The 26,066-nt window shown below is 41.6% G+C and overlaps 1 protein-coding gene across 1 annotated transcript; it reads left to right on the top strand.

The window, feature by feature from the left end:
* Window positions 1-614: 614 nt before the first annotated feature.
* DIRAS3 (DIRAS family GTPase 3) lies at window positions 615-26,066 on the top strand (the record flags this gene model as incomplete). Its single annotated transcript, XM_082613874.1, has 2 exons — window positions 615-660; window positions 24,721-26,066. 2 exons carry the CDS (start codon window positions 615-617, stop codon window positions 25,479-25,481), a joined length of 807 nt encoding a protein of 268 aa, XP_082470000.1. The 3' UTR covers window positions 25,482-26,066.

Below are 26,066 nucleotides of genomic sequence, written 5' to 3'. Positions count from 1 at the left end.
GTTCAGGAGCCACTGATGCCTGCAGGCTTCCTGTGAAGTTTCACCAGGGCACACCGCAATCCCTTGCACGGTGACTCAGGCAACAGTTTTATCAAATATTTTGCCATAGCAAAACAGGACTCCCCAGCCTGCCCATCTCCAATACCTGTTTCGTCACACAGTCAGTGTCACATGCTTTAGTCTTCTGTTATGGGAGCACACACTTCAAAGTACCAATTTCTAATTTGGTTAGGGTAGTCTAAGCAATGCTGTGATTGCAGACAGGCCCAAGCATGTCATGGTTCAACAGGAAAGCAGTTTACTTCTCACTTGTCTCAAGGTCTAGCAGGATGGATCATTCTTTTCGAAGCAGTGATTCAGGAAACACAGCTCCATCTACCCAGTGGTTCTACCATCTACAATGCATGGTTCTCAGAGTTGGGAACTTGGGAGTTCACTCCATTCCAGTATGATGGGGAAGGAAAAAGAGAAAGAGAGAGAGTGAGATGGGCCTGGAAGTGTCATCCCTGACTTTCATCCGTAACCTTTCTGTCCACCTGGAACTCAGTCACATGCTGCCAGCTAATAGAATGGAGGCCGGGAATGGAGTCCAGCTGTGTGCCTAGGAAGAAGAGATGGCTTTGGTGAGCATCCTGCCAGTCTCTGCTACTGTTAACTACGGTATTGGTCCAAATCCTGTCTATTCTGCCTCCAAAAGTTTTCCACTTTTTTTTTGTTTAATTTTCTCCTCCTATTTTTTTTTTTTTTTTTTTTTTTTTTGCGGTATGCGGGCCTCTCACTGTTGTGGCCTCTCCTGTTGCGGAGCACAGGCTCCGGATGCGCAGGCCCAGCGGCCATGGCTCACGGGCCCAGCCACTCCGCGGCATATGGGATCCTCCCAGACCGGGGCACGAACCCGTATCCCCTGCATCGGCAGGCGGACTCTCAACCACTGCGCCACCAGGGAGGCCCTCTCCTCCTATTTTTTTAACATCTTTATTTTTTAACATCTTTTATAATTGCTTTACAATGGTGTGTTAGTTTCTGCTTTATAACCAAGTGAATCAGTTATACATATACATATGTCCTCATATCTCTTTCTTCTTGCGTCACCCTCCCTCCCACCCTCCCTATCCCACCCCTCTAGGTGGTCACAAAGCACTGAGCTGATCTCCCTGTGCTATGCGGCTGCTTCCCACTAGCTATGTATTTTATGTTTGGTAGTGTATATATGTCCATGCCACTCTCCCACTTTGTCCCAGCTTACCCTTCCCCCTCGCCGTGTCCTCAAGTCCATTCTCTAGTAGGTCTGTATCTTTATTCCCATCTTGCCCCTAGGTTCCTCATGACCTTTTTTTTTTTTTTTTTTTTTAGATTCCATATATACGTGTTAGCATACAGTATTAGTTTTTCTCTTTCTGACTTACTCCACTCTGTATGACAGCCTCTAGGTCCATCCACCTCACTACAAATAACTCAATTTCGTTTCTTCTTATGGCTGAGTAATATTCCACTGTATATATGTGCGACATCTTCTTTATCCATTCATTTGTTGATGGGCACTTAGGTTGCTTCCATGTCCTGGCTATTGTAAATAGAGCTGCAATGAACATTTTGGTACGTGACTCTTTTTGAATTATGGTTTTCCCGGGTATATGCCCAGTAGTGGGATTGCTGGGTTGTATGGTAGTTCTATTTTTAGATTTTTAAGGAACCTCCATACTGTTCTCCGTAGTGGCTGTATCAGTTTACTTTCCCACCAACAGTGCAAGAGTGTTCCCTTTCCTCCACACCCTCTCCAGCATTTATTGTTTGTAAATTTTTTTTTCTGCGGGCCTCTCACCGTCATGGCCTCTCCTACTGCAGAACACAGGCTCCAGAGTGCAGGCTCAGTAGCCGTGGCCCACGGGCCCAGCCGCTCCGCTGCATGTGGGATCTTCCCGGACCGGGGCACGAACCCGCGTCCCCTGCATTGTTAGGCAGATTCCCCAAAACTGCGCCACCAGGGAAGCCCTGTTTGTAAATTTTTTCATGATGGCCATTCTGACCATTGTGAGATGATATCTCATTGTAGTTTTGATTTGCATTTCTCTAATGATTAATGATGTTGAGCATTCTTTCATGTGTTCGTTGGCAATCTGTATATCTTCTTTTGGATAAATGACTATTTAGGTCTTCTGCCCATTTTTCGTTGGGTTGTTTGTTTTTTTTGATATTGAGCTGCACAAGCTGCTTGTAAATTTTGGAGATTAATCCTTTGTCAGTTGCTTCACTTGCAAATATTTTCTCCCATTCTGAGGGTTGTCTTTTCGTCTTGTTTATGGTTTCCTTTGCTGTGCAAAAGCTTTGAAGTTTCATTAGGTCCCATTTGTTTATTTTTGTTTTTATTCCCATTTCTCTAGGAGGTGGGTCAAAAAGGATCTTGCTGTGATTTATGTCATAGAGTGTTCTGCCTATGTTTTCCTCTAAGAGGTTGATAGTGTCTGGCCTTACATTTAGGTGTTTAATCCATTTTGAGTTTATTTTTGTTTACCGTGTTAGGGAGTGTTCTAATTTCATTCTTTTCCATGTAGCTGTCCACTTTTCCCAGCACCACTTATTGAAGAGGCTGTCTTTTCTCCACTGTATATTCTTGCCTCCTTTATCAAAGATAAGATGACCATATGTGGGTGGGTTTATCTCTGGGTTTTCTATCCTGTTCCATTGATTTATATTTCTGTTTTTGTGCCAGTACCATACTGTCTTGATTACTGTAGCTTTGTAGTAGAGTCTGAAGTCAGGGAGCCTGATTCCTCCAGCTCCATTTTTCTTTCTCGAGATTGCTTTGGCTATTCGGGATCTTTTGTGTTTCCATAGAAATTGTGAAATTTTTTGTTCTAGTTCTGTGAAAAATGTCAGTGGTAGTTTGATAGGGATTGCATTGAATCTGTAGATTGCTTTGGGTAGTAGAGTCATTTTCACAATGTTGATTCTTCCAATCCAAGAACATGGTATATCTCTCCATCTATTGTATCATCTTTAATTTCTTTCATCAGTGTCTTATAATTTTCTGCATACAGGTATTTTGTCTCCTTAAGTAGGTTTATTCCTAGATATTTTACTCTTTTTGTTGCAATGGTAAATGGGAGTGTTTTCTTAATTTCACTTTCAGATTTTTCATCATTAGTGTATAGGAATGCAAGAGATTTCTGTGCAATAATTTTGTATCCTGCTACTTTACCAAATTCATTGATTAGCTCTAGTAGTTTTCTGGTAACATCTTTAGGATCCTCTATGTATAGTATCATGTCATCTGCAAACAGTGACAGCTTTACTTCTTCTTTTCCAATTTGGATTCCTTTTCCTTCTTTTTCTTCTCTGATTGCTGTGGCTAAAACTTCCAAAACTATGTTGAGTAATAGTGGTGAGAATGGGCAACCTTGTCTTGTTCCTGATCTTAGTGGAAATGGTTTCATTTTTTCACCATTGAGGATGATGCTGGCTGTGAGTTTGTCATATATGGCCTTCATTATGTTGAGGAAAGTTCCCTCTATGCCTACTTTCTGGAGGGTTTTTATCATAAATTGGTGTTGAATTTTGTCGAAAGCTTTCTCTGCATCTACTGAGATGATCATGTGGTTTTTGTCCTTCAATTTGTTAATATGGTGTATCACATTGATTGATTTGTGTATATTGAAGAATCCTTGCATTCCTGGGATAAACCCCACTTGATTATGGTGTATGATCCTTTTAATGTGCTGTTGGATTCTGTTTGCTAGTATTTTGTTGAGGATTTTTGCATCTATGTTCATCAGTGATATTGGCCTGTAGTTTTCTTTCTTTGTGATATCTTTGTCTGGTTTTGGTATCAGGGTGATGGTGGCCTTGTAGAATGAGTTTGGGAGTGTTCTTCCCTCTGCTATATTTTGGAAGAGTTTGAGAAGGGTAGGTGTTAGCTCTTCTCTAAATGTTTGATAGAATTCGCCTATGAAGTCATCTGGTCCTGGGCTTTTGTTTGTTGGAAGATATTTAATCACAGTTTCAATTTCAGTGCTTGTGATTGGTCTGTTCATATTTTCTATTTCTTCCTGGTTCAGTCTTGTAAGGTTGTGCATTTCTAAGAATTTGTCCATTTCTTCCAGGTTGTCCATTTTATTGGCATAGAGTTGCTTGTAGAAATCTCTCATGATCTCTTGTATTTCTGCAGTGTCAGTTGTTACTTCTTCTTTTTCATTTCTAAATCTATTGATTTGAGTCTTCTCCCTTTTTTTCTTGTTGAGTCTGGCTAATGGTTTATCTATTTGTTTATCTTCTCAAAGAACCAGGTTTTAGTTTTATTGATCTTTGCTATCATTTCCTTCATTACTTTTTCATTTATTTCTGATCTGATCTTTATGATTTCTTTCCTTCTGCTAACTTTGGGTTTTTTTTTGTTCTTCTTTCTCTAATTGCTTTAGGTGTAAGGTTAGATTGTTTATTTGAGATGTTTCTTGTTTCTTAAGGTAGGATTGTATTGCTATAAGCTTCCCCCTTAGAACTGCTTTTGCTGCATCCCATAGGTTTTGGGTCATCATGTTTTCATTATCATTTGTTTCTAGGTATTTTTTGATTTCCTCTTTGATTTCTTCAGTGATCTCTTAGTTACTAAGTAGTGTATTGTGTAGTCTCCATGTGTTTGTATTTTTTACAGAATTTTTTGTAATTGATATCTACTCTCATAGCATTGTGGTCAGAAAAGATACTTGATATGATTTCAATTTTCTTAAATTTACCAAGGCTTGATTTGTGACCCAAGATATGATCTATCCTGGAGAATGTTCCATGAGCACTTGAGAAGAATGTGTATTCTGTTGTTTGGATGGAATGTCCTATAAATATCAATTAAGTCCATCTTGTTTAATATATCATTTAAAGCTTGTATTTCCTTATTTCTTTTCATTGTGGATGATCTGTCCATTGGTGAAACTGGGATGTAAAAGTTCCCTACTATGATTGTGTTACTGTCAATTTCCCCTTTTATGGCTGTTAGTATTTGCCTTATGTGTTGAGGTGCTCATATGTTGGGTGCATAAATATTAACAATTATTATATCTTCTTCTTGGATCAATCCCTTGGTCATTCTGTAGTGTCCTTCTTTGTCTGTTGTAATAGTCTTTATTTTACAGTCTTATTTTGTCTGATATGAGACTTGCTACTCCAGCTTTCTTCTCTTTTTCCACCCCCTCACTTTCAGTCTCTATGTGTCCCTAGCTCTAAAGTGGGCCTCTTGTAGACAGCATATATACAGATCTTGTTTTTGTATCCATTCAGCCAGTCTATGTGTTTTGGTGGGAGCATTTAATCCATTTACATTTAAGGTATTTATCGATACGTATGTGCCTATTACCATTTTCTTAATTGTTTTGGGTTTGTTATTGTAAGTCTTTTCCTTCTCTTGTGTTTCCTGCCTAGAGAAGTTCCTTTAGCATTTGTTGTAAAGCTGGTTTAGTGGTGCTGAATTCTCTTAGTTTTTGCTTGTTTGTAAAGGTTTTAATTTCTCCGTCAAATCTGAATGAGATCCTTGCTGGGTAGAGTAATCTTTGTTGTAGGTTTTTCTCCTTCATCACTTTAAATATGTCCTGCCACTCCCTTCTGGCTTTCAGAGTTTCTGCTGAAAGATCAGCTGTTAACCTGATGGGGATTCCCTTGTGTGTTATTTGTTGTTTATCCCTTGCTGCTTTTAATATTTTTTCTTTGTATTTAATTTTTGATAGTTTGATTAATATGTGTCTTGGCATGTTTCTCCTTGGATTTATCCCGTATGGGACTCTCTGTGCTTCCTGGACTTGATTAACTATTTCCTTTCCCATATTAGGGAAGTTTTCAACTATAATCTCTTCAAATATTTTCTCAGTCCCTTTCTTTTCCTCTTCTTCTTCTGGGACCCCTATAATTCGAATGTTGGTGTGTTTAATGTTGTCCCAGAAGTCTCTGAGACTGTCCTCAATTCTTTTCATTCTTTTTTCTTTCTTCTGCTCTGCAGTAGTTATTTCCACTATGTTATCTTCCAGGTTACTTATCCGTTCTTCTGCCTCAGTTGTTCTGCTATTGATCCCTTGTAGAGAATTTTTAATTTCATTTATTGTGTTGTTCGTCACTGTTTGCTCTTTAGTTCTTCTAGGTCCTTGTTAAACATTTCTTGTATTTTCTGTATTCTATTTCCAAGATTTTGGATCTTCTTTATTATCATTATTCTGAATTCTTTTTCAGGTAGACTGCCTATTTCCTCTTCATTTGTTAGGTCTGGTGGGCTTCTGCCTTCCTCCTTCATCTGCTGTGTGTTTCTCTGTCTTCTCATTTTGCTTAATTTACTGTGTTTGGGGTCTCCTTTTCGCAGCCTGCAGGTTTGTAGTTCCCATTGTTTTTGGTGTCTGTCCCCAGTGGCTAAGGTTGGTTCAGTGGGTTGTGTAGGTTTCCTGGTGGAGGGGACTAGTGCCTGTATTTTGGTGGATGAGGCTGGATCTTGTCTTTCTCATGGGCAGGTCCACGTCTGGTGGTGTGTTTTGGCGTGTCTGTGGGCTTATTATGATTTTAGGCAGCCTCTCTGCTAATGGATGGGGTTGTGTTCCTGTCTTACTAGTTGTTTGGCATAGGGTGTGCAGCACTGTAGCTTGCTGGTCGTTGAGTGAAGCTGGGTCTTGGCATTGAGATGGAGATCTCTGGGAGATTTTCCCTGTTTGATATTACGTGGAGCTGGGAGGTTTCCTGTGGACCAGTGTCCTGAACTTTGCTTTCCCACCTCAGAGGCACAGGCCTGACGCCTGGCTGGAGCACCAGGAGCCTTTCATCCACATGGCTTAGAATAAAAGGGAGAAAAAAAAGAAAGAAAGGAAGAAGAAGATAAAATAAAATTAAGTTATGAAAATAAAAAGTAATTATTAAGAAAAGTTTTTTAAAAATAAAAAAACAGACAGACAGAACCCTAGGACAAGTGATAAAAGCAAAGCTATACAGACAAAATCACACACAGAAGCATACAGATACACAGTCACAAAAAGAGAAAAAGGGGGGAAAAATATATATATATATATCTTTGCCCCCAAAGTCCACCTCCTCAATTTGGTCGTTTTCTATTCAGGTATTCCACAGATGCAGGGTATATCAAGTTGATTGTGGAGATTTAATCCGCTGCTCCTGAGGCTACTGGGAGAAATTTCCCTTTCTCTTCTTTGTTCGCACAGCTCCCGGGGTTCAGCTTTGGGTTTGGCCCCGCCTCTGCGTGTAAGTCGCCTGAGGGCATCTGTTCCTCGCTCAGACAGGACGGGGTTAAAGGAGCCGCTGATTCGGGGGCTCTGGCTCACTCAGGCCGGGGGGAGGAAGGGGTACGGAGTGCGGGGCGAGCCTGCGGCGGCAGAGGCCGGCGTGACGTTGCACCAGGCTGAGGTGCGCCGTGCGTTCTCCTGGGGAAGTTGTCCCTGGGTCCTGCGACCCTGACAGTGGCGGGCTGCACAGGCTCCCGGGAGGGGAGGTGTGGATAGTGACCTGTGCTTGCTCACAGGCTTTTTGGTGGCGGCAGCAGCAGCCTTAGCGTCTCAGGCCCGTCTCTGGGGTCCGCGCTGATAGTCGCTGCTCGCGCCCGTCTCTGGAGCTCCTTTAAGCAGCGCTCTGAATCCCCTCTCCTCGCGCACCAGGAAACAAAGAGGGAAGAAAAAGTCTCTTGCCTCTTCGGCAGCTCCAGACTTTTCCCCCTTCTCCCTCCCGGCTAGCCGTGGCGCACTAGCCCTTTCAGGCTGAGTTCACGCAGCCAACCCCAGTCCTCTCCCTGCGCTCCGACCGAAGCCCGAGCCTCAGCTCCCAGCCCCCGCCCGCCCCGGCGGGTGAGCAGACAAGCCTCTCGGGCTGCTGAGTGCTGGTCGGCACCGATCCTCTGTGCGGGAATCTCTCCGCTTTGCCCTCCGCACCCCGGTTGCTGCGCTCTCCTCCGTGGCTCCAAAGCTTCCCCCGTCTCCGCCTGCGAAGGGGCTTCTGGTGTGTGGAAACCTTTCCTCCTTTATGGCTCCCTCCCACTGGTCCCGTCCCTATTCTTTTGTCTCTGTTTTTTCTTTTTTCTTTTGCCCTACCCAGGTACGTGGGGAGTTTCTTGCCTTTTGGGAGGTCTGAGGTCTTCTGCCAGCGTTCAGTAGGTGTTCTGTAGAAGTTGTTCCACATGTAGATGAATTTGTGGGGAGGAAGGTGATCTCCGCATCTTACTCTTCCGCCATCTTGAAGCTCCTCTCCGTTTCAAAAAATTTTTTAACTAGTTTACTTTTGTCTGCGTTGGGTCTTTGCTGCTGTGCATGGGCTTTCTCTAATTGCAGCAAGCGGGGGTTACTCTTCGTTGCAGTACGTGGGCTTCTCGTTGCCGTGGCTTCTCTTGTTGTGGAGCAGGGGCTCTAGGCGCTCAGGCTTTAGTAGTTGTGACATGTGGGCTCAGTAGCTGTAGCTCACAGGCTCTAAAGCCCGGGCTCAGTACCTGTGGTGCACGGGCTTAGACGCTCTGTCGCATGCGGGATCTTCCCGGACCAGGGCTTAAACCCGTGTCCCCTGCATTGGCAGGCGGATTCTTAACCACTGCGCCACCAGGGAAGCCCTTATAACTGCTGTCTTTCTCTAAGTTTTTATCCTTCCAATTTCCTTTAAACAGTTGCCAGTTACTTTTCTAAAACTCGGATATGATCATATTACTCTCCTTACCCCAAAATCTCAATGTCCCCCACACCTATGCTTATAGAATGAAGTGCAAACTCTTTAGCCTAGTATAAAAGTTCTGCCCATCCTGTGTGCTCAGATATTAGAGCTCTCCATTTCCTATGTCTTGTCCTTTCCTTTTTCGTGTTAGTGCACGTGATGTTCCTTCAGCCTCCTCTATCTCTTAAAACCATACTCACATGTCCTACCCTTCATGAAACTGTCCTCAAGTTGCCTGGTTGAAATTGTTCTTTTTTCCAATATTTTCATAGTCCTTTGTTAATCTCTGCATTTGATTCCTACATTATTTCTATGATATATTACAGTATTCTCACCTTATGTGGCCAGGGACAAATGTACATTAGCAAAGAGCAGAACCAATTGGAAAGTGACACATATTCACATCTCCATATTGTACAGGAAAACAAAAGTAACATTCTTGTGAGTCTTGTCAATTTAAAGCTTTATCAAATCAGATTCTTCATGCAATCTTCCTGAGTCAGAAGGAAACAGCTCTCCCACAGTTGGTACAGGGGAAGGGAAACCTCTTCTCGTTCTTTTCTGAGAATCCTTTTGCTAATTGTAAAGACTTCATTTTTAAGACCAGCCTCTGGAATTTCATTAATTAGTCTTAACATTTAAAAGTAAGCTTATAAGTATAGGATGGAAAGGGAGAAAAAGAAGAATAACTTTACAGTGAATAAACCTGACAGACACTACCTCAACCAGGTGATCAAGGAAAATGTCAACAGTGATGAGTCATGTTGATGGTGTATCCCTTGATGTGGTGTGATGAGAATGGCACTGTACCTCTGTGGTCCTCCTCCCAAAACATTACCCCAGTCTAATTATGCGAAAAACATCAGACAAGCCCCACTTGAGAGACTTTCTTCAAAATATCTGAACAATAATCCTCAAAACTATCAAGGTCATCAAAAACAGGGGAAGTCTGAGAAACTCACAACCAAGAGGAAACTAAGGAGATAACTAAATATAATGTGGTAAACTGGCTGGGATCCTGAGACACAGAAAGGACATTAGGAAAGAAAATGAGGCTATCTTAATAAAAAATGAACTTGAGTTAATAATCATGTATCAATATCAGTTCATTTATTGTGACAAATGTACCATACAAATGTAAGATGTTAATAATAGGGGAAACTGGCTGTGAGGTATATGGGAACTCTCTTTACTATCTTTGTGATAATTCTGTGAATCTAAAACTGTTATAGTATTTTTAAATCCTTTTAAAAATTCAGCCTTGTCAAATTCAATTTAACTGGCAGAAACATGATTTTGTTTGAAAACAGTGAAACAAGGAGTATATACCATTGTGTTCCACAGAAAAAAAACAGCATTCAGAATCCTGCTGAAATAACACAATGGGGTGAAAACTTATTTCTCTTTATGAACATGTACAAGGATGCTTTTGTTTAGGCAATGAGTATTTTACAGTGGAAACACTGTGCACGTGGAAAAAATCAAAGGGAAATACGCTGCAAAACTAAACTTTTTAACTTAAAAGGGGCATAAAATGTGCTTCTTGTTTTTAATGGGGATAATTATTTTCATTCTTTAACAATTATTCCTCTCTTTGTAGGCAGCTCTTTCCTGCTACTTTAATAGAACTTAGTGACACAGAGAGAATTGGGAGCACGGGCAAGGGAGGTGTTGGGAAGAAAGGTCTTTGCTCTGTCTGGCAGGTACTGCTCAGAACATTGGGGAAGTTGAAAATGAAGCCATTCATTCAGAAATATTTGTTTGCCTACTATAAACCAGGAAGTGTGAGGGTTTCTAAAATGCGTCATTTACAGATGTTGCCCTCAAGCACCTTATCATTGTTCAGGGTTGTAATATACACATGCACACATGATTTATATAAGGAGATAAAATTATATATATCCTTATATAAATCAAGTATGTATAAGAAATGTAAATATGTAATATATATATGTGTACGTGTGTATATATATATATATATATATATATATATATATATATATATATGTCCTGTATAACTCACTGTCTTTCCTTGCCTCCCATATGCAACTACTCTAATGTGTTAATATGTATCTTGTATGTATGTGTTCCTGCAAAATGTATAATGTTGTTTTGTGGGCATATATCTTTAATTTATATAATTAGGTAATCCCACTTTCTTACTTTTTTACAGTGAGCACTATGTTTTTAATACCCATCCTTGTTGTTCTGTGAATACATAATCTTTTACCTGTAATACTCCAAGAAAGAAGGAAAGATCTCCTCTGCCAGTCCCATTGTGGTGTCTGACACTCTCCTCCCACCAACCCCCTCCTCAAGGAGCCTTCATTTGGTTGGTGCATTCCCTTGGGTCTAGGGTATAAGTATTCACTTACATAGACCTGATTGTCTAGGAAAGTTTCCAAAGAAGGATTCTGGCTCATTTCATTAAGAAGACTGCTTTGTGACCACATAAAGGGGTGGGATAGGGAGGGTGGGAGGGAGATGCTAGAGGGAGGGGATATAGGGATATATGTATACGTATAGCTGATTCACTTTGTTATACAGTAGAAACTAACACAACAATGTAAAGCAATTATACTCCAATAAACATGTTAAAAAAAAAAGTAAAAAAAAAAAAAGAAGACTATGCTGGCAGCTTATTCAAAGCCGTAATGAGTGAAACTACAAATCCTCTCTGCCTCCTGAGGATATATCATCTCTGATTCTTTTTTTAACCTTGACCCCAGAAAACTATGTTAACCTTGACCCCAGAAAACTATGTTAACCCTAGAAAACTATGTTAACTCTCTAAAATCTCCATAGTATTTCTGAGTATTAATTGTGTTTCAGGATGCGTACCTGTGGGAGAATGGAAGGTGAGGGTCTGGGAGACAGGGACTAAGATCTTGTCCTGGCTGTGTCTGATTGGCTGAGACATCTTGAGCAAGTTCTTACATCCTTCTGTGGTTAGAATAGGTGCTGAAGTCACTCTTCCTGGGTTTGAATCCCAGTTCTGCAACTTTCTAGCTGTGTAAACTTGGGCAGATTACTCACCTAGGAAATGAGGTAATTAAACCACAGATGATTACTAGGAGGGATTCCAATTCAACTACTATTTCATCCATGGATGCTTTCTTGGCTCTGTGCCCTTTTGGCACCATTCTTCTGTCCGTCTCTTCCCCAATAGCCTCTTCTCCCTTCAAGGTTCTCTCCAGACAGCATATTCTCTAAAGCTTTTCCTCAGATTTCAGATTTAAATAAAGACTAGAAGAGCAGTAGAAATGGAATAAATAAAAGTTAAATAAAATTTTTTACTGTTTAATTAATTGATCTAATAGGTAACTTCAAAGTGATAATAGTAAAAATGCATTAGGTGATTATAGCATATGGATGAGTGAAATGAATGACATAAATTTATAAGGGATGAGAGGGATTAATTGGGAATATTATAGGTCACCTGCCTTTCATCTGAAGTGTTATTTGAAAGTGGACTTAAATTTGTTATAAATGTATATTATAAATTGATATGCTAAGAGGAGAGAAAATGGAATTATATAAAATGCTAAGTTAAAACCAGAGAAGGAAGAAAAAGAGGGAAAAAATAAACAAAGAACAAGTACAATGAATATAAAACAGCTACAAACATGGTAGATATTAAACCAAATATACTGATAATCACATTAACTATGAATTGTCTAAATATACCAATTAAAATACAGAGACTGTTAGAGTAGATAAAGAAGAAGATCCAACTCTCTCTCTCTCTCTCTCTCTCTCTCTCTCTCTCTATCTATCTATATATATATATATTTACAAGAAATCCATTTTAAATATAAAGACAGATAGGTTAAAAGTAAAGGGATGGAGAAAGATATTCTATAGTAACACTAATCAAGAGAAAGCTGAAATAGCTATATTAATTTCAGACAAATTAGACTGCAGAACAAGGGAAATCATCAGGGATAAAGAGGGTCGTTACATAATGATAAAGGAGTCAATTCTCCAAGAAAACATAGCAATCCTTAATGTGTGTTTACCTAACAACAGAACATCAAAACATACGAGGCAAAAACTAATAGAACAGCAAGGAGAAATAGACAAATCTATTATTATGGATTTGGAGACTTGAATACCCCTTCAGTAATTAATAGATCCAGCAGGCAAAAACTGAGTAATAACACAGTTGAACTGACACAGCACCATTAATCAACTAGACTTAATTGACATTTATAAAATACTTTATCCAACAATAGCAGAATACACAGATACCATGCCATGTTGATCACTATAGCTTTATAGTAAGTCTTGAAGTTGGGTAATTGCAGTCCTTCAACTTTGTTATTCTTCTTCAGTATTGTGTTGGCTATTTAGTTTTGCCTTTTATTTGTTTGTTTTGCCTTTCCATATAATCTTTAGTTTGTTTGACACCCACAAAATGGCTGCTCAGATTTTAGTTTGGATCATATTGCATCTATAAATCAAGTTGGGCAGAACTGACAACAATATTGAGTCTTCTAATCCATGAACACAGAATATCTCTTCATTTATTTAGAACTTTTTAAACTTTTTTCATTAGAGTTTTTTATTTCTACGCATATAGATCTTATATATATTTAGATAGATTTACACCTAAGTATTTCAAGGTTTTTTTTTATATCTTTATTGGAGTATAATTGCTTTACAATGGTGTGTTATTTTCTGCTTTACAACAAAGTGAATCCATTATACATATACATATGTTCCCACATGTCTTCCCTCTTTATTTCAAGGTTTTTGATGCTAATGTAAATGGTACTGTATTAATAATTTCAAGTTCCAGTGTTCATTGTTGGTATGAAGGAAAGCAATTGATTTTGTACATTTACCTTGTATCTTGTGATCTTGCTGTAGTCACTTACCCATTTCAAGTGGGTTTTTTTTTTTTTTTTTTTTTTTTTTTCTTTTTGCGGTATGCGGGCCTCTCACTGTTGTGGCCTCCCCCGTTGCGGAGCACAGGCTCCGGACGCGCAGGCCCAGCGGCCATGGCTCACGGGCCCAGCCGCTCCGCGGCATATGGGATCCTCCCAGACCGGGGCACGAACCCGTATCCCCTGCATCGGCAGGCGGACTCTCAACCACTGCGCCACCAGGGAGGCCCTCAAGTGGGTTTTTTTATTTTGTCAGTTGTTTGGGATTTTGTACATAGACAATCATGTAACCCTCAAACAAAGACAGTTTTATTTCTTCCTTTCCAACCTGTATACCTTTTATTTTTTTAAATATTTAGCCCTATTTTCCCCTTAAGTGAGAATAGCTAACATTTACTGAGTGATTACTATGTCCAGACACTGTCCCAAGCATTTTATATTTATTTACTCATGAAATACTCATTATTTACTCACAAGAACTCTATAGAGTAGGGTACCACTATTATCCCAATGTTACAGATGAGGAGACTGAGGATAGAGAAGTTAAGAAAATTGCCTAAAACATTGAAATATCCCAAGAATGTCGACACGTTGGTATTAAAATTTTCTCTCTTGAATCTGGGAGAAGCACAGAAATCCACTGCAAACCATGGTTTCCAGTTCTTGTTCCAGGAAATATAATCATGAAATCTGTCTAACCACCGATAATCATATTAAATATGAATTGTCTAAATATACCAATTAAAATACAGAGACAGAGTAGATAAAGAAGATCCAACTATATATATATTTACTAGAAATCCATTTTAAATATAGTGGATTTATATCCATCTTTCCCTGGAGTTCTATTCAATAGTTCCAACTGAGTACTAGAAATAGTCTCCTGTGTGTCCCACAGGCATCTCCAATTCAACATATTCAAAATCATACTCAAAATTTTCTCCTCCAGTTTTGCTTTTCCTCTTGTGTTTCTTTTTTCTTGTTATCTCTTCTTTCTTTTAACCTTTTGACCCCCCTTCACTCATTCTGTTAGGTTAGAGATGGGATGATGGATCAAGCAAGGTGCTAAAGTAGTTTCAAGCTTTCTTCTGTATCAGAATCAGCTGAGGGCCTTGTTAAAATGCAGACCCCCAGGTATCACCCATATATTCTCATTCTGTAGATGTGGGTTGTGTATTTTTTTTAATTGAAAAAGTTTGACATGTAGCATCGTGTAAGTTGGGTTGAGTATTTTTAAAAAGCATCCCAGTTGATGCCAATTCAGGTGATCCTAGGACCACAGGTTGAAAAGCACTCCAGGGCTCAGATGAAGGCATCAGCCTTGGATGGAGAAAAGAGAAAATGCTGCAGGATATGTGTGGGCTAGGGGCTGCTGGAGTTTTATCTGGTGTCCTCCTTTCTTTATGAGGTAGGAGCTAATACCTCTATGAACAAGGAGCTGTTTATAGCATCAGGGTGCTAGGAGAAAGCAGTCAGGCTGGGAATAGAAGTCATAGGAATGGGAGAAGATCGTTGCAGGGTTAAAGGAAGAGTCTGAAGCAACACTGATCTTGGAAATGAAAACTGTAAAGAAGATACTATTTTTTGGTGAAGGGTGGGGAACACAACTGCCATTAGTTGTCTACAGAGCTTAAAAGAGGGGAAGAACCCAGAAAGAAATGGAAAGAAAACAGATTCCCCAAATTATGATTGTGAGGGTCCTAAACATCACCACCTGTCTCTGCTAGAGAGGCAGCATGGTGTGAAATACACAAGTCCGAGAGGTAGCCAGAATTCCTAGCCTCTACCATGCAGTTAATCTCTCTATGCCTAGTCTCCTCATTTGTAAAATGGAGACAGCATTAGTTCCACTTCATGGACTCATAATATAAGTTCCAAATGAATAAACACATGTAATATATTAGGCTCATAGCAAAGACTCAAATGGATGTTAGCTTATTCACATTCCACAAGCAATATCCTGCTTGAATTTTACACACATAAGTCAATTAATCTTACTTCAAACAGGGGTATTTTGACCCCCTTCTACAGATGAAGAAACTGAATATAAAAGGAAAAGAAGTTATTTGTCTAAGTCCAAACAAGCGGTATGTGAGCAAATAGGAACTGGAGACCAGGTCTCCAAACTCCAGCTGCATTTTGAGTGTCTACTTGTTGCCAGGTATTGAGGAAGGTGCTTTTAACATGTCAACACTTGCCATGTATTTCCCTATTATCAGTTGAGGATATTAAGGATAGAATTAAAGGCCAAATTATAAACAGGTGGTGGAACCACAGCTGGAGAGAAGCCAGCTGGCTCGAGAGCTCGGAACTCCTACAGTGACTTCTACCCCTCTTGATGGAATCTACATTACCCCGCACCATCCTGGTCACCTCTGAGAGCTACATGATGGTGCTTACTAACACCTGTAAGGGAATCAGAGATAAATGAATCTCAGTTCCATCTGAGAAAAGCTCATAGCTTTGCGGAGAGTATAAAACAAGTATATACAAAGCTATAATACAAGGTAAAATGTGCATGGGGATTCAGAGGGAGGGATTCCCTCCAGCTGGATGTGCCATTTGGAGATGAACCTAGAAGAAGGGCAGGATTGGGGCATGTGGATGAGGGGATGGGGTTGGAGGATGAACTGAGTGGAGAAGCAGACACAGGAACTCCCAAGAATATCCAGTTATTAAGCCAGTGTGTGTAGACTTGTGGAAGGTAAGATTTGAAAGGGAATCTGGGATCTGTTTGCAGGGAGCTGGAAATCTGAAGATAAATAGTTTGAACTTTAATTCTGTAGGCAACAGGGAGCCACAAGAGATGTGTTGTTTTTGGCTTTTTTGCAAATGCCTCTTAAAATTAATGATTTTACTTGGAGGTAACTGAAGACTGACATGCAATTGTAAGCAATAATACAGAGAGAGCCTGAGTAACTTAGTCTCCCTCGATGGTAATATCTTGCAAAACTGTAGTCAATATCACAACCAGGATGTTAACATTGATACAATCCACTGTTCTTATTCAGATTTCCCCTGTTTTACTTGTACTCATCTCTGTATGCATTTAATGGTATGGAATTTTATCAAATGTATAGGTTTGCATATCTACAACCACAGTCAAAATACAGGACAGTTCCATCACCATGAGAATCTCTCCTGTTGCCCTTTTACAAGAATACCCACCTTCCTTCCATGCCTCTTCCCTCATCTCTAAGCCCTATTACTAGCACCGTTTCTATAATTTTATTTCAAGAATGTTTCATAAATGGAATCATAGAGTATACAAACTTTGGTGACTGGCTTTTTTCCCCCTCACCATAATTCTCCTGGGATTTATTCAAATTGTAGCCTGTATCAATAATTCTCTTTCTCTCTCCCTCTCTCTCTTTTTTTTTTTTTTTTTGGAGTAGTATTCCATGATATGGATGTACCATAGTTTAACCATTCACCTGCTAAAGGATGGCTGGGTTGTTTTCAGTATTTTACTACTATGATTTAACCTGCTGTAAATATTTGTGTACAAAATTCACACATAAAGTTGTGTGCATTTTGTGTGAACATAAGTTTTCATTTCTCTGGGATAAATACCCAAGAGCTCTGGGTATGTATGTTTAGTAGTAGTAGGTATGTACGCTGGGTTGTATGTTTAGTTGCATCATTAATTTTATAACAAATGAATATATATATATATATATATATATATATATAACTAATGTATATATATCATATATATTCTTTTTCAGATTCTTTTCTATTATAGGTTATTACAAGATATTCAACATAGTTCCCTGTGCTATACAGTAAGTCCTTGTTTATCTACTTTATATGTAGTAGTGTGTACCTGTTAATTCCAAATTCCCAATTTATCCCTCCCTCCCCTTCCCCCTTTGAAAAACATAAGTTTGTTTTCTATGTCTGTGAGTCTATTTCTGTTTTGTAAATAAATACATCTGTATCAATTTTTTAAAGATTCCACATATAAGCGATATCATATGATATTTGTCTTTCTCTGTCTGACTTACTTCACTTAGTATGATAGTCTCCAGGTCCATCCAGGTTGCTGCAAATGGCATTATTTCATTCCTTTTTTTTTTTTTTTTTTTTTGCGGTACGCGGGCCTCTCACTGTTGTGGCCTCTCCCGTTGTGGAGCACAGGCTCCAGACGCGCAGGCTCAGCGGCCATGGCTCATGGGCCCAACCGCTCCGCAGCATGTGGAATCCCCCCCGACCGGGGCATGAACCCGTGTCCCCTGCATCAGCAGGCGGACTCTCAACCACTGCGCCACCAGGGAAGCCCTGGAATGTTTTATAGGATTCTATTTTGATTTATTTTTAGTGTGTTTGAGTATATCTCTTTATATAGAAAGTTATTGCTTTGGGTATTACAATATGCATATATGACATCATAATCTATTACCATTTGAGTGAAGTATGAAAACCTTACTTCTATTCAGGTCCCTTTACCTTCCTCAATTTTTAATATCATTGCCTTGAATATCAGGTGTTATAATTTTTGTTTTGATCATCATGATTGTAAAAACTTATGACAAGAAGGATTGTCTATCATATTTACCCCTACTTTTTCTTTTACCTATCTTGATACTCTACTTTCCTTTATGAAGTTCCAAATTATCTTTTCCTTTCTGTTTATAAAACTTCCTTTAGCCACTCTTTAAGGGTAGGTTTGTTAACAACAAATTCTCTTAGTTTTTCTTCATCTGAACATGTCTTTTTTCATGAAGGACCATTTTGTTGGATAGAGAATTTGCAGTTGACAGTTCTTTTCTTTCAGCACTTGAAAAATGTCATGCCATTTCTTTTGGCATCTGTGGTTTCAGATGAGATATCTGCCATCATCTGAAATAATGTTCCTCTGACAGGTAATATATTGTTTATTTCTAGCTGCTTTTAAGAATTTTTCTTTGTGTTCAGTTTTCAGAATTCAATTATGTGTCTTGGCATGGATTTCCTTGGAATTATCCTGGTGGGGTTTGCTCAGCTTCTTGGAACTGTAAGTTTGTGTCTTTCACCAAATTTGGGAGACTTTCAGCTGTAATTTCTTCCCATACTCATTTAGACTTCTTTTCCTCTCCTTATGGGACTCTGATGATACAAATGTTGGGATTTTGGTTACTGTACCACAGGTCCTTGAGACTCTGTTCATTTTTTTCCCCAGTCTATTTTCTCTCTATTGTTTATATTGAGTAAATTTTATTTTTTTATCCTCCCTCAAGTTCACTGATTCATCCAATGTCATCTCCATTATACTATCAAGACCATTCAGAAAGTTTAAAAAATTTCTATTATTGTATTTTTCAGTTCCATAATTTCTGTTTAGATCCTTTTTATACATTTTATTTCTTTGCTGAACATTTTTTAAAATTTTATTTTATATTGGAGTATAGTTGATTAACAATGTTGTGATAGTTTCAGGTTTACAGCAAAGTGACTCAATTATACATATATATGTATCTATTCTTTTTCAAATTCTTTTCCCATTTAGGTTATTACAGAGTACTGAGCAGAGTTCCCTATGCTATACAGTAGGTCCTTATTGGTTGTCTATTTTATTTTTTATTTTTAAAAATATTTATTTATTTTAGGCTGTGTTGGGTCTCCGTTGCTGCATGCGGGCTTTCTCTAGTTGCAGAGAGCGGGGTCTACTCTTTGTTGCAGTATGTGGGCTTCTCATTGCAGTGGCTTCTCTTGTTGTGGAGTGCAGGCACTAGGTGCACGGGCTTCAGTAGTTGTGGCATGCAGGCTCAGTAGTTGTAGCTCATGGGATCTAGAGTGCAGGTTCAGTAGTTGTGGCACACAGGCTTAGTTGTTCCATGGAAGTGGGATCTTCCCAGACCAGGGATCGAACCCATGTCCCCTGCATTGGCAGGCAGATTCATAACCACTGTGCCACCAGGGCAGTCCTTGGTTGTCTATTTTAAATATAGCAGTGTGTACATGTCAATCCCAAACTCCCAGTCTATCCCTCCCCACCCCACCCTTCCCCTCGGTAACTATAAGTTCATTCTCTAAGTCTGTGAGTCTGTTTCTGTTTTGTAAATAAGTTCATTTAGTATCATTTTTTTTTTTTTTTCTTTTTTGCAGTATGCGGGCCTCTCACTGTTGTGGCCTCTCCCGTTGCGGAGCACAGGCTCCGGATGCGCAGGCCCAGCGGCCATGGCTCACGGGCCCAGCTGCTCCGCGGCATATGGGATCCTCCCAGACCGGGGCACGAACCCGTATCCCCTGCATCGGCAGGCGGACTCTCAACCACTGCGCCACCAGGGAGGCCCTAGTATCATTTTTTTAATATTACACATATAAGTGATATCATATGATATTTGTCTTTCTCTGTCTGACTTACTTCACTTAGTATGATAATCTCCAGGTCCATCCACATTGCTGCAAATGACATTCTTTCTTTCTTTTTAATGGCTGAGTAATAGTCCATTGTATATATGTAGCATATCTTCCTTATCCATTCATCTGTTGATGGACATTTAGGTTACTTCCATGTCTTGGCTACTGTAAACAGTGCTGCAATAAACATTGGAGTGCACGTATCCTTTCAAACTATGTTTTTCTCCAGATATAAGCCCAGTAGTGGGATTGCTGGATCATACGCTAGCTCTATTTTTAGTTTCTTAAGGAACCTCCATACTGTTCTCCATAGTGGCTGTACCAATTTACATTCCCACCAACAGTGTAGGAGGGTTCCCTTTTCTCCACACACTCTCCAGCATTTACTGTTTGTAGACTTTTTGATGATGGCCAATCTGACTGATGTGAGGTGATATCTCATTGTAGTTTTGATTTGCATTTCTCTAATTAATTAACGATGTTGAGCATATTTTCATGTGCCTCTTGGCCACCTGTAAGTCTTCTTTGGAGAAACGTCTATTTAGGTCTTTGCTAATGTTTTTATTTTTTATTTGTTTCAAGAAAATTTGTAAGTGCCTGTTGAAGTATTCTTATGATGGCTGCTTTAAAGTCTTTGTCAGATAATTCCCACATCTGTTTCATCTCAGTGTTAGTTTCAATTAATTGTCTTTTCTCCCTGATATATCTCCAAACTGTGGATCCTAACTAGCCAATATTTGCTCCAGAACTCTGGTCTGGCCCATTCCTTTTATTTTTTTTTCAATTAATTTTTATTTGAGTATAGTTGCTTTACAATGTAGTTTTAGTTTCTGCTGTATGGCAAAGTGCATCACTTATACATGTAGCAAGGGGGAAGGGGGGGTGGGATGTACTGGAAGATTGAGATTGACATATATACACTACTATATATAAAATAGATAACTAATGAGAACCTACTGTAAAGGACAGGGAACTCTATTCAATGGCCCATTCCTTTGACACTTCTGGCCCACCACAGTGCTGGTTCCCTGGGCTAGGGCTCTTAAGGTGAGATATTTTATACTGGCTTTTGAGGTGCAAGACTTGGTTTGGATGTAGAAGTTATGGTTTCCAATTTTCATTATTCCTTGTGAATTCTATTTATAATCTCTTAATTTCATCTCTCTGGCATTTGAAGGCTTTAACTTTGGGATATATTTCCACACCCCCTAGCTTTTTTTTTTTTTTTTTTTTTTTTTTGCAGTACGCGGGCCTCTCACTGTTGTGGCCTCTCCCGTTGCGGAGCACAGGCTCTGGACGTGCAGGCTCAGCAGCCATGGCCTCTCACTGTTGTGGCCTCTCCCGTTGCGGAGCACAGGCTCTGGACGTGCAGGCTCAGCAGCCATGGCTCATGGGCCCAGCCGCTCCGCGGCATGTGGGATCCTCCTGGACCGGGGCACGAACCCGTGTCCCCTGCATCGGCAGGCGGACTCCCAACCACTGCGCCACCAGGGAAGCCCCGCCCCCCTCCCCGCAGCTTTTTCCTTCTTCTTCTTCCTCCTTCTCTCCTCCTCCTCCTCCTCCGCCTTCTGCTTCTCATCTTCTTTTTGGGTGTTTCTTTATTTTAAATGTCTTGCCTCCAGAGGCACCTTCATTCATCGTCCATATCAGTGTTTTCAGGAACCTCTTTCCTTTTGTTTTTTTATGTTTAAAACATGTATTTTTAGGTTTTTTTTTTACTGTAAAAAAACAACTGTGCATTATAAAAATTGGAAAAATCTAAAAAGCGGTGGAGAAAAAGACACCCACACCCCCCCAAGGAACAGTTGTTTTCAAACAGAAGAGGAGGCTGAGGGAGAGAAGAGTAAGCTTGGTCAGGAGTCGGGGCATGATGTGGCCTCTGAGGTTCAGTTTCCTCATCACCAAAACGAAGGGCTTGGCTAGATGGTCCTCAGGCCATTTCCAATGTTATGAATGACTTAGTGATGGGACATGACTGTCCTCAAATGGCTGAAAGGATATAAAGTTATCCAAGGGAGCAGATTGATCAGTGCAGTTCCAGACTGCAGAAGATGAAACTAGAATCAGTGAGTGGAGTGACAGGTAAACTAAGAAAACTTCACTAAGAATTAGAACTACCCCCCAATATAGAGGACAACTTGTCAAGCACCAAGTAGCCTGCTCTGGGATAAACCGATGCCTGTCAGTTTCAGTTTCCAGAGCCTCTTTTCTAGTCTTTCTCATTTCTAAAGACTTTGTAGTTGCCCTAATTTCAACAGAGTGATTCTTGTGGTTTAGGAGGAATGTGCAAAGATTTCATTAAAGCTTAGAATTCTCACCCTACTTCCTTCCTGACCCAAGTTCTTCTATCAACTTATTTACACCCAAACCTGCTATGTTTTCCAGACTGAAATCTGCTCTTCTTTGGATTAAATAAAAAGATCATTTCCACTTCCAAAAAGCCGCTCTTAAAATACTCAAAGACTACAGGATTATGTGTATACAGACTTCTGTATTACTATGTGAAGGTCAATAGCTGTCATTTATGTTACCTATTGCATTCTATATGCCTTCTAAGTAGTCTTCAGGCAGTAGCTCCTTGAATCCTCCCCACAATTCTTTCTCATAGGTATCAGTTCCCCTTCTACAGAAAAGTAATTTCTCCAGGATCCCACAGCTCAAAGGTATATTAAGATGTACTCAAAAGAAGGAAAAGGGAAAAAACCCACGAACATTCTAAACCTAGTTTTCTGCCTCTAAAACGTGTGCTCTTGATCTCTACCTAACACGCATGAGCTTTTGGGTAAGAAAGAAAAGCTATAAAAATGTTCTCACTAGTGAGTAAAATATAGTGTATCAGCTTAATGACACGGAATGATAATACCAGAAAAAGAACAAGACTTGGAGTGAGGAGAACTAGGTTTGGGTTTAGGTTCATCATTTATGAGCCCTGTAGCCTTGAACAAGTAATTTTACCTGCTGCATTAGTTTTCTTTTGCTATGTAACAAACTACCACAAATTTTGTGGCTTAAAACGACTCCCAACCGCAGAACCCACAATTCTGTAAGTCGGAAGTCTGGATGGGCTCAACTGGATTCTCTGCTTAATTAAGGCTAAAATCAAAGTGTTGGCGGTCTGATCTTATGCGCAGTTTGTAGAGAAGAATCTGCTTTCAAGTTCATTTAGGTTGTTGGAAAAATCCGGTTGCTAGCGCTGCGGTCCATGTTTTCTTATTGGCTGTCAGCCAGGGGTCGCTCTCTGCTCCTAGAAGGCTGCCTACATTCCAGTCTCGATTCTCTTACGAGGTTTTTGTGATGATGACTAAATAAGACGTATTGTACACATAGTGATGATGGATGTGATAGCTGCTTAATGTCGCTGGGTGTACAGGATACCCCTCAACCCTTAAACACAGCACATGTCTATACAACAGGAAATCCTACCGGGGGCAGGTTCCGAAGTCTCTTGTAACAGAAGGGACTTCTGTTGGTCTTCCCCCACAAAGACAGAAACTGGGTTTTGCGCTGGACAAATGTTTACTAAGTGAAGTGGATGAGATGCGGTGAAGTGTCTGGCACCAGTAGCGGGAAGAATTCTAACTGGCCATTCCTCAGTGAAAAGAAGGTGGCAAGGCTTGGGAAAGGCTAACCCCGCAGGGGGCAAAAGCACAGAAGTGGTGAGGAATGCAGTAGGTGAGAAATGCCTGCATCGCCAGCGCTGTAAGCAGAGCCCCCTCAATGGGCGGGCGCCTGTGAACGCAGGACCGCCTCCCACCCCCGCCCCCGGCCGGGCTGTGGGTACCCGTGTGGGGGACGCCGGGGGAACTGCGTGGGGGGCGCGTCTGGGCTCGGTCAGCCCCTCATAGCCCAATCCCCCCTCCGTGAGCCATGCAAGTGGAGTCTCCCAGCCTGCGCCCCCTGGCTCTGGCTAACCAGCCTCAGTCCCCCCGTTGGAGCATTTCGCCCCGAGCCTCCGAGCGCGCTGGTTGCCAGCTGCAGCTCGGAACTTGGTTACGCAATTACTTGCCGCCGCTGCGTCCGCGGCCGGAGCCCACCCCGGCAAGGAGTGAATTTGCCGCGAGGTTCCCGCCTCGGAAAGAGGTAAAAGCTATCTTCCGCCTTTTTTTTCGGGCACATGAACGCGCGGCATAGCGGGCGAACCAGCCTGGGTTATCGTGGGGTGGAAACCGGTGGGTGCGTTGTCAGGGAAGAGGGTACCTGGGGACAGTTGCTGCAGGTAAGGGGTCTCTGTTAGCGTCACGAATCCTGGACTCTGTGGGCTCCCTGGGCGCCCCTCGCTGCCCCCGTGACCACACCCTGGATCGTGATGTCTGCAGCAACCTAACCTTGCCCGCAGTGATCGATCCATGTCAGAGACGCGCACAATTTTTCATACCGAAGGAGAGAAGACAACAAGGGCTTATTTGGGGAGAAAATGTTTGGTAACATCGCTCAGACGTGCGTGTTTTAAGGGTTGGCAAGCTGTCCGTTATTGCGGCATTCTGTAGAGTGGAGTAGTCTGGCGTGAAAAATAAAAATGGGTGCGTAGCCACCGCGAAAGTAACAGTAAGGTATTACTGGAATAGGTGCGGGGCGAGCCTGCCCTCCTCCCCGCCCGCATTGCCTTCCGTAGGTGCGTGGGGTGGGTGGCGGGCTCGCCGCAGAGGAGGGAGGAGGGAAGTGAGAGGAGGGTGGGGTTAGGGAGCGAGATGAGGCAGACACCCCTCCCACCTCCCCCGCCCCCAGTCCCCAGGGAGCGGCGGGCCAGGCAGGCGCTGCGACAAGACACCATTCCGGGTTAGACTCCCATCGCTCACTCTTCCTCTCTTTCTCTCTTCCTGCCTAGGCTTCCCTCACTGCTGGCCAAGTGTCAGAGAAGGTGTGCACGCATCTCCCCGCCAATACCCAACCATGGGCAACTCCTGCTTTGGCCTCAAGGAACGGCTGATGAAGCGGCTGCGGCCTCTGCCTACCGTGATCGTCATCCGTACCTGCCTGCCCCAGAGGAGGAGCAGAGATTTCCGCGTGGTGGTGCTCGGCTCGGCCGGCGTGGGCAAGAGTGCGCTGGTGCAGAGGTGGGTGCGCGGCAACTTCCGTGAGGCGTACCTGCCGACCATCGAAGATACCTACCGCCAGGCGCTGGGCTGCAGCCACAAGGCGGGCGCGCTGCACATCACCGACACCACCGGCGGCCGCCGCTACCGGGGTCTGCAGCGCCTCGCCATTGCCAGGGGTCACGCCTTCATCCTGGTCTACTCCGTCACCAAGAAGCAAACCCTGGAGGAGCTGAAGCCCCTCTATGAGCTGATCCGTCAACTCAAAGGCAACAACCCGCAGAAGTGCCCCGTCATCCTGGTGGGCAACAAGTGCGATGAGAGCCACCGGGAGGTAAGCGAGAAGGAAGGGGCTGCCTACGCGTCGGAGTGGAATTGCGCCTTCTTGGAGACCTCCGCCAAGATGAATATCAATGTGCAGGAGCTGTTCCAGATGCTGATAAACTTCGAGAAGAAGCCCGCCGCCACTGCCACCGCCGCCCAGCCTCCCCAGAAGAAATCCCAGATCCCCAAGACCGCCGAGAAGCTGCTGGGCAAGTGCATCATCATGTGAACCCTGAGCCTTAAGGAGCCCGACCCTCTTCTCCTTCAGTGTGCTGAAAACATGGACCGACCCCATTGTGCTGTGTCACCTGTACACGACTGACTTTTGTGCTGTGGTTTGGGTTGTAACAATTAGATGTCAATAAATGTCCCTTGTGAGTTAGTAACTTTTCTTTTCCCCAGGCAAGAGAACTCGAATCTTTAAAATATGGACATTGGAGGAGGAGAGGAAAAAGGAACAGGATGCATTTTAAAGGATGGGACTTGGACGGACTTTAGAGATGAATGTTTAAAAAAGAGAATGGAAATAGCAAAATGAATTGAAAGATCTCACTGCCCTTCTTGTAATCCTATTATTGTGTATTATTCTTAAACATTTCAAGTCCTGTAAATGTCTGATCATATCTTCCCATTGTGTATTTAATTGTTAAGAGACATGTTTTTGCAACAAAATCTCTGACAGATGACTGTGAGACAGAGATACTAAACATGATAAATAAATGAACGTTCTATAGTTGAGCATTGAGGGTGGGAGCAGAGAAAATTGTGATAGTGGAACTTGCTTACTAAATATATACCAATTGTTTCCTAAGTC

This window comes from Mesoplodon mirus, assembly GCF_964341445.2.
Source record: "Mesoplodon mirus genome assembly, chromosome: 3".
Taxonomy (NCBI): Eukaryota; Metazoa; Chordata; class Mammalia; order Artiodactyla; family Ziphiidae; genus Mesoplodon; species Mesoplodon mirus.
The sequence above is the reverse complement of the archived record's forward strand: the minus strand, read 5'-3'. Positions and strand labels throughout refer to the sequence as shown.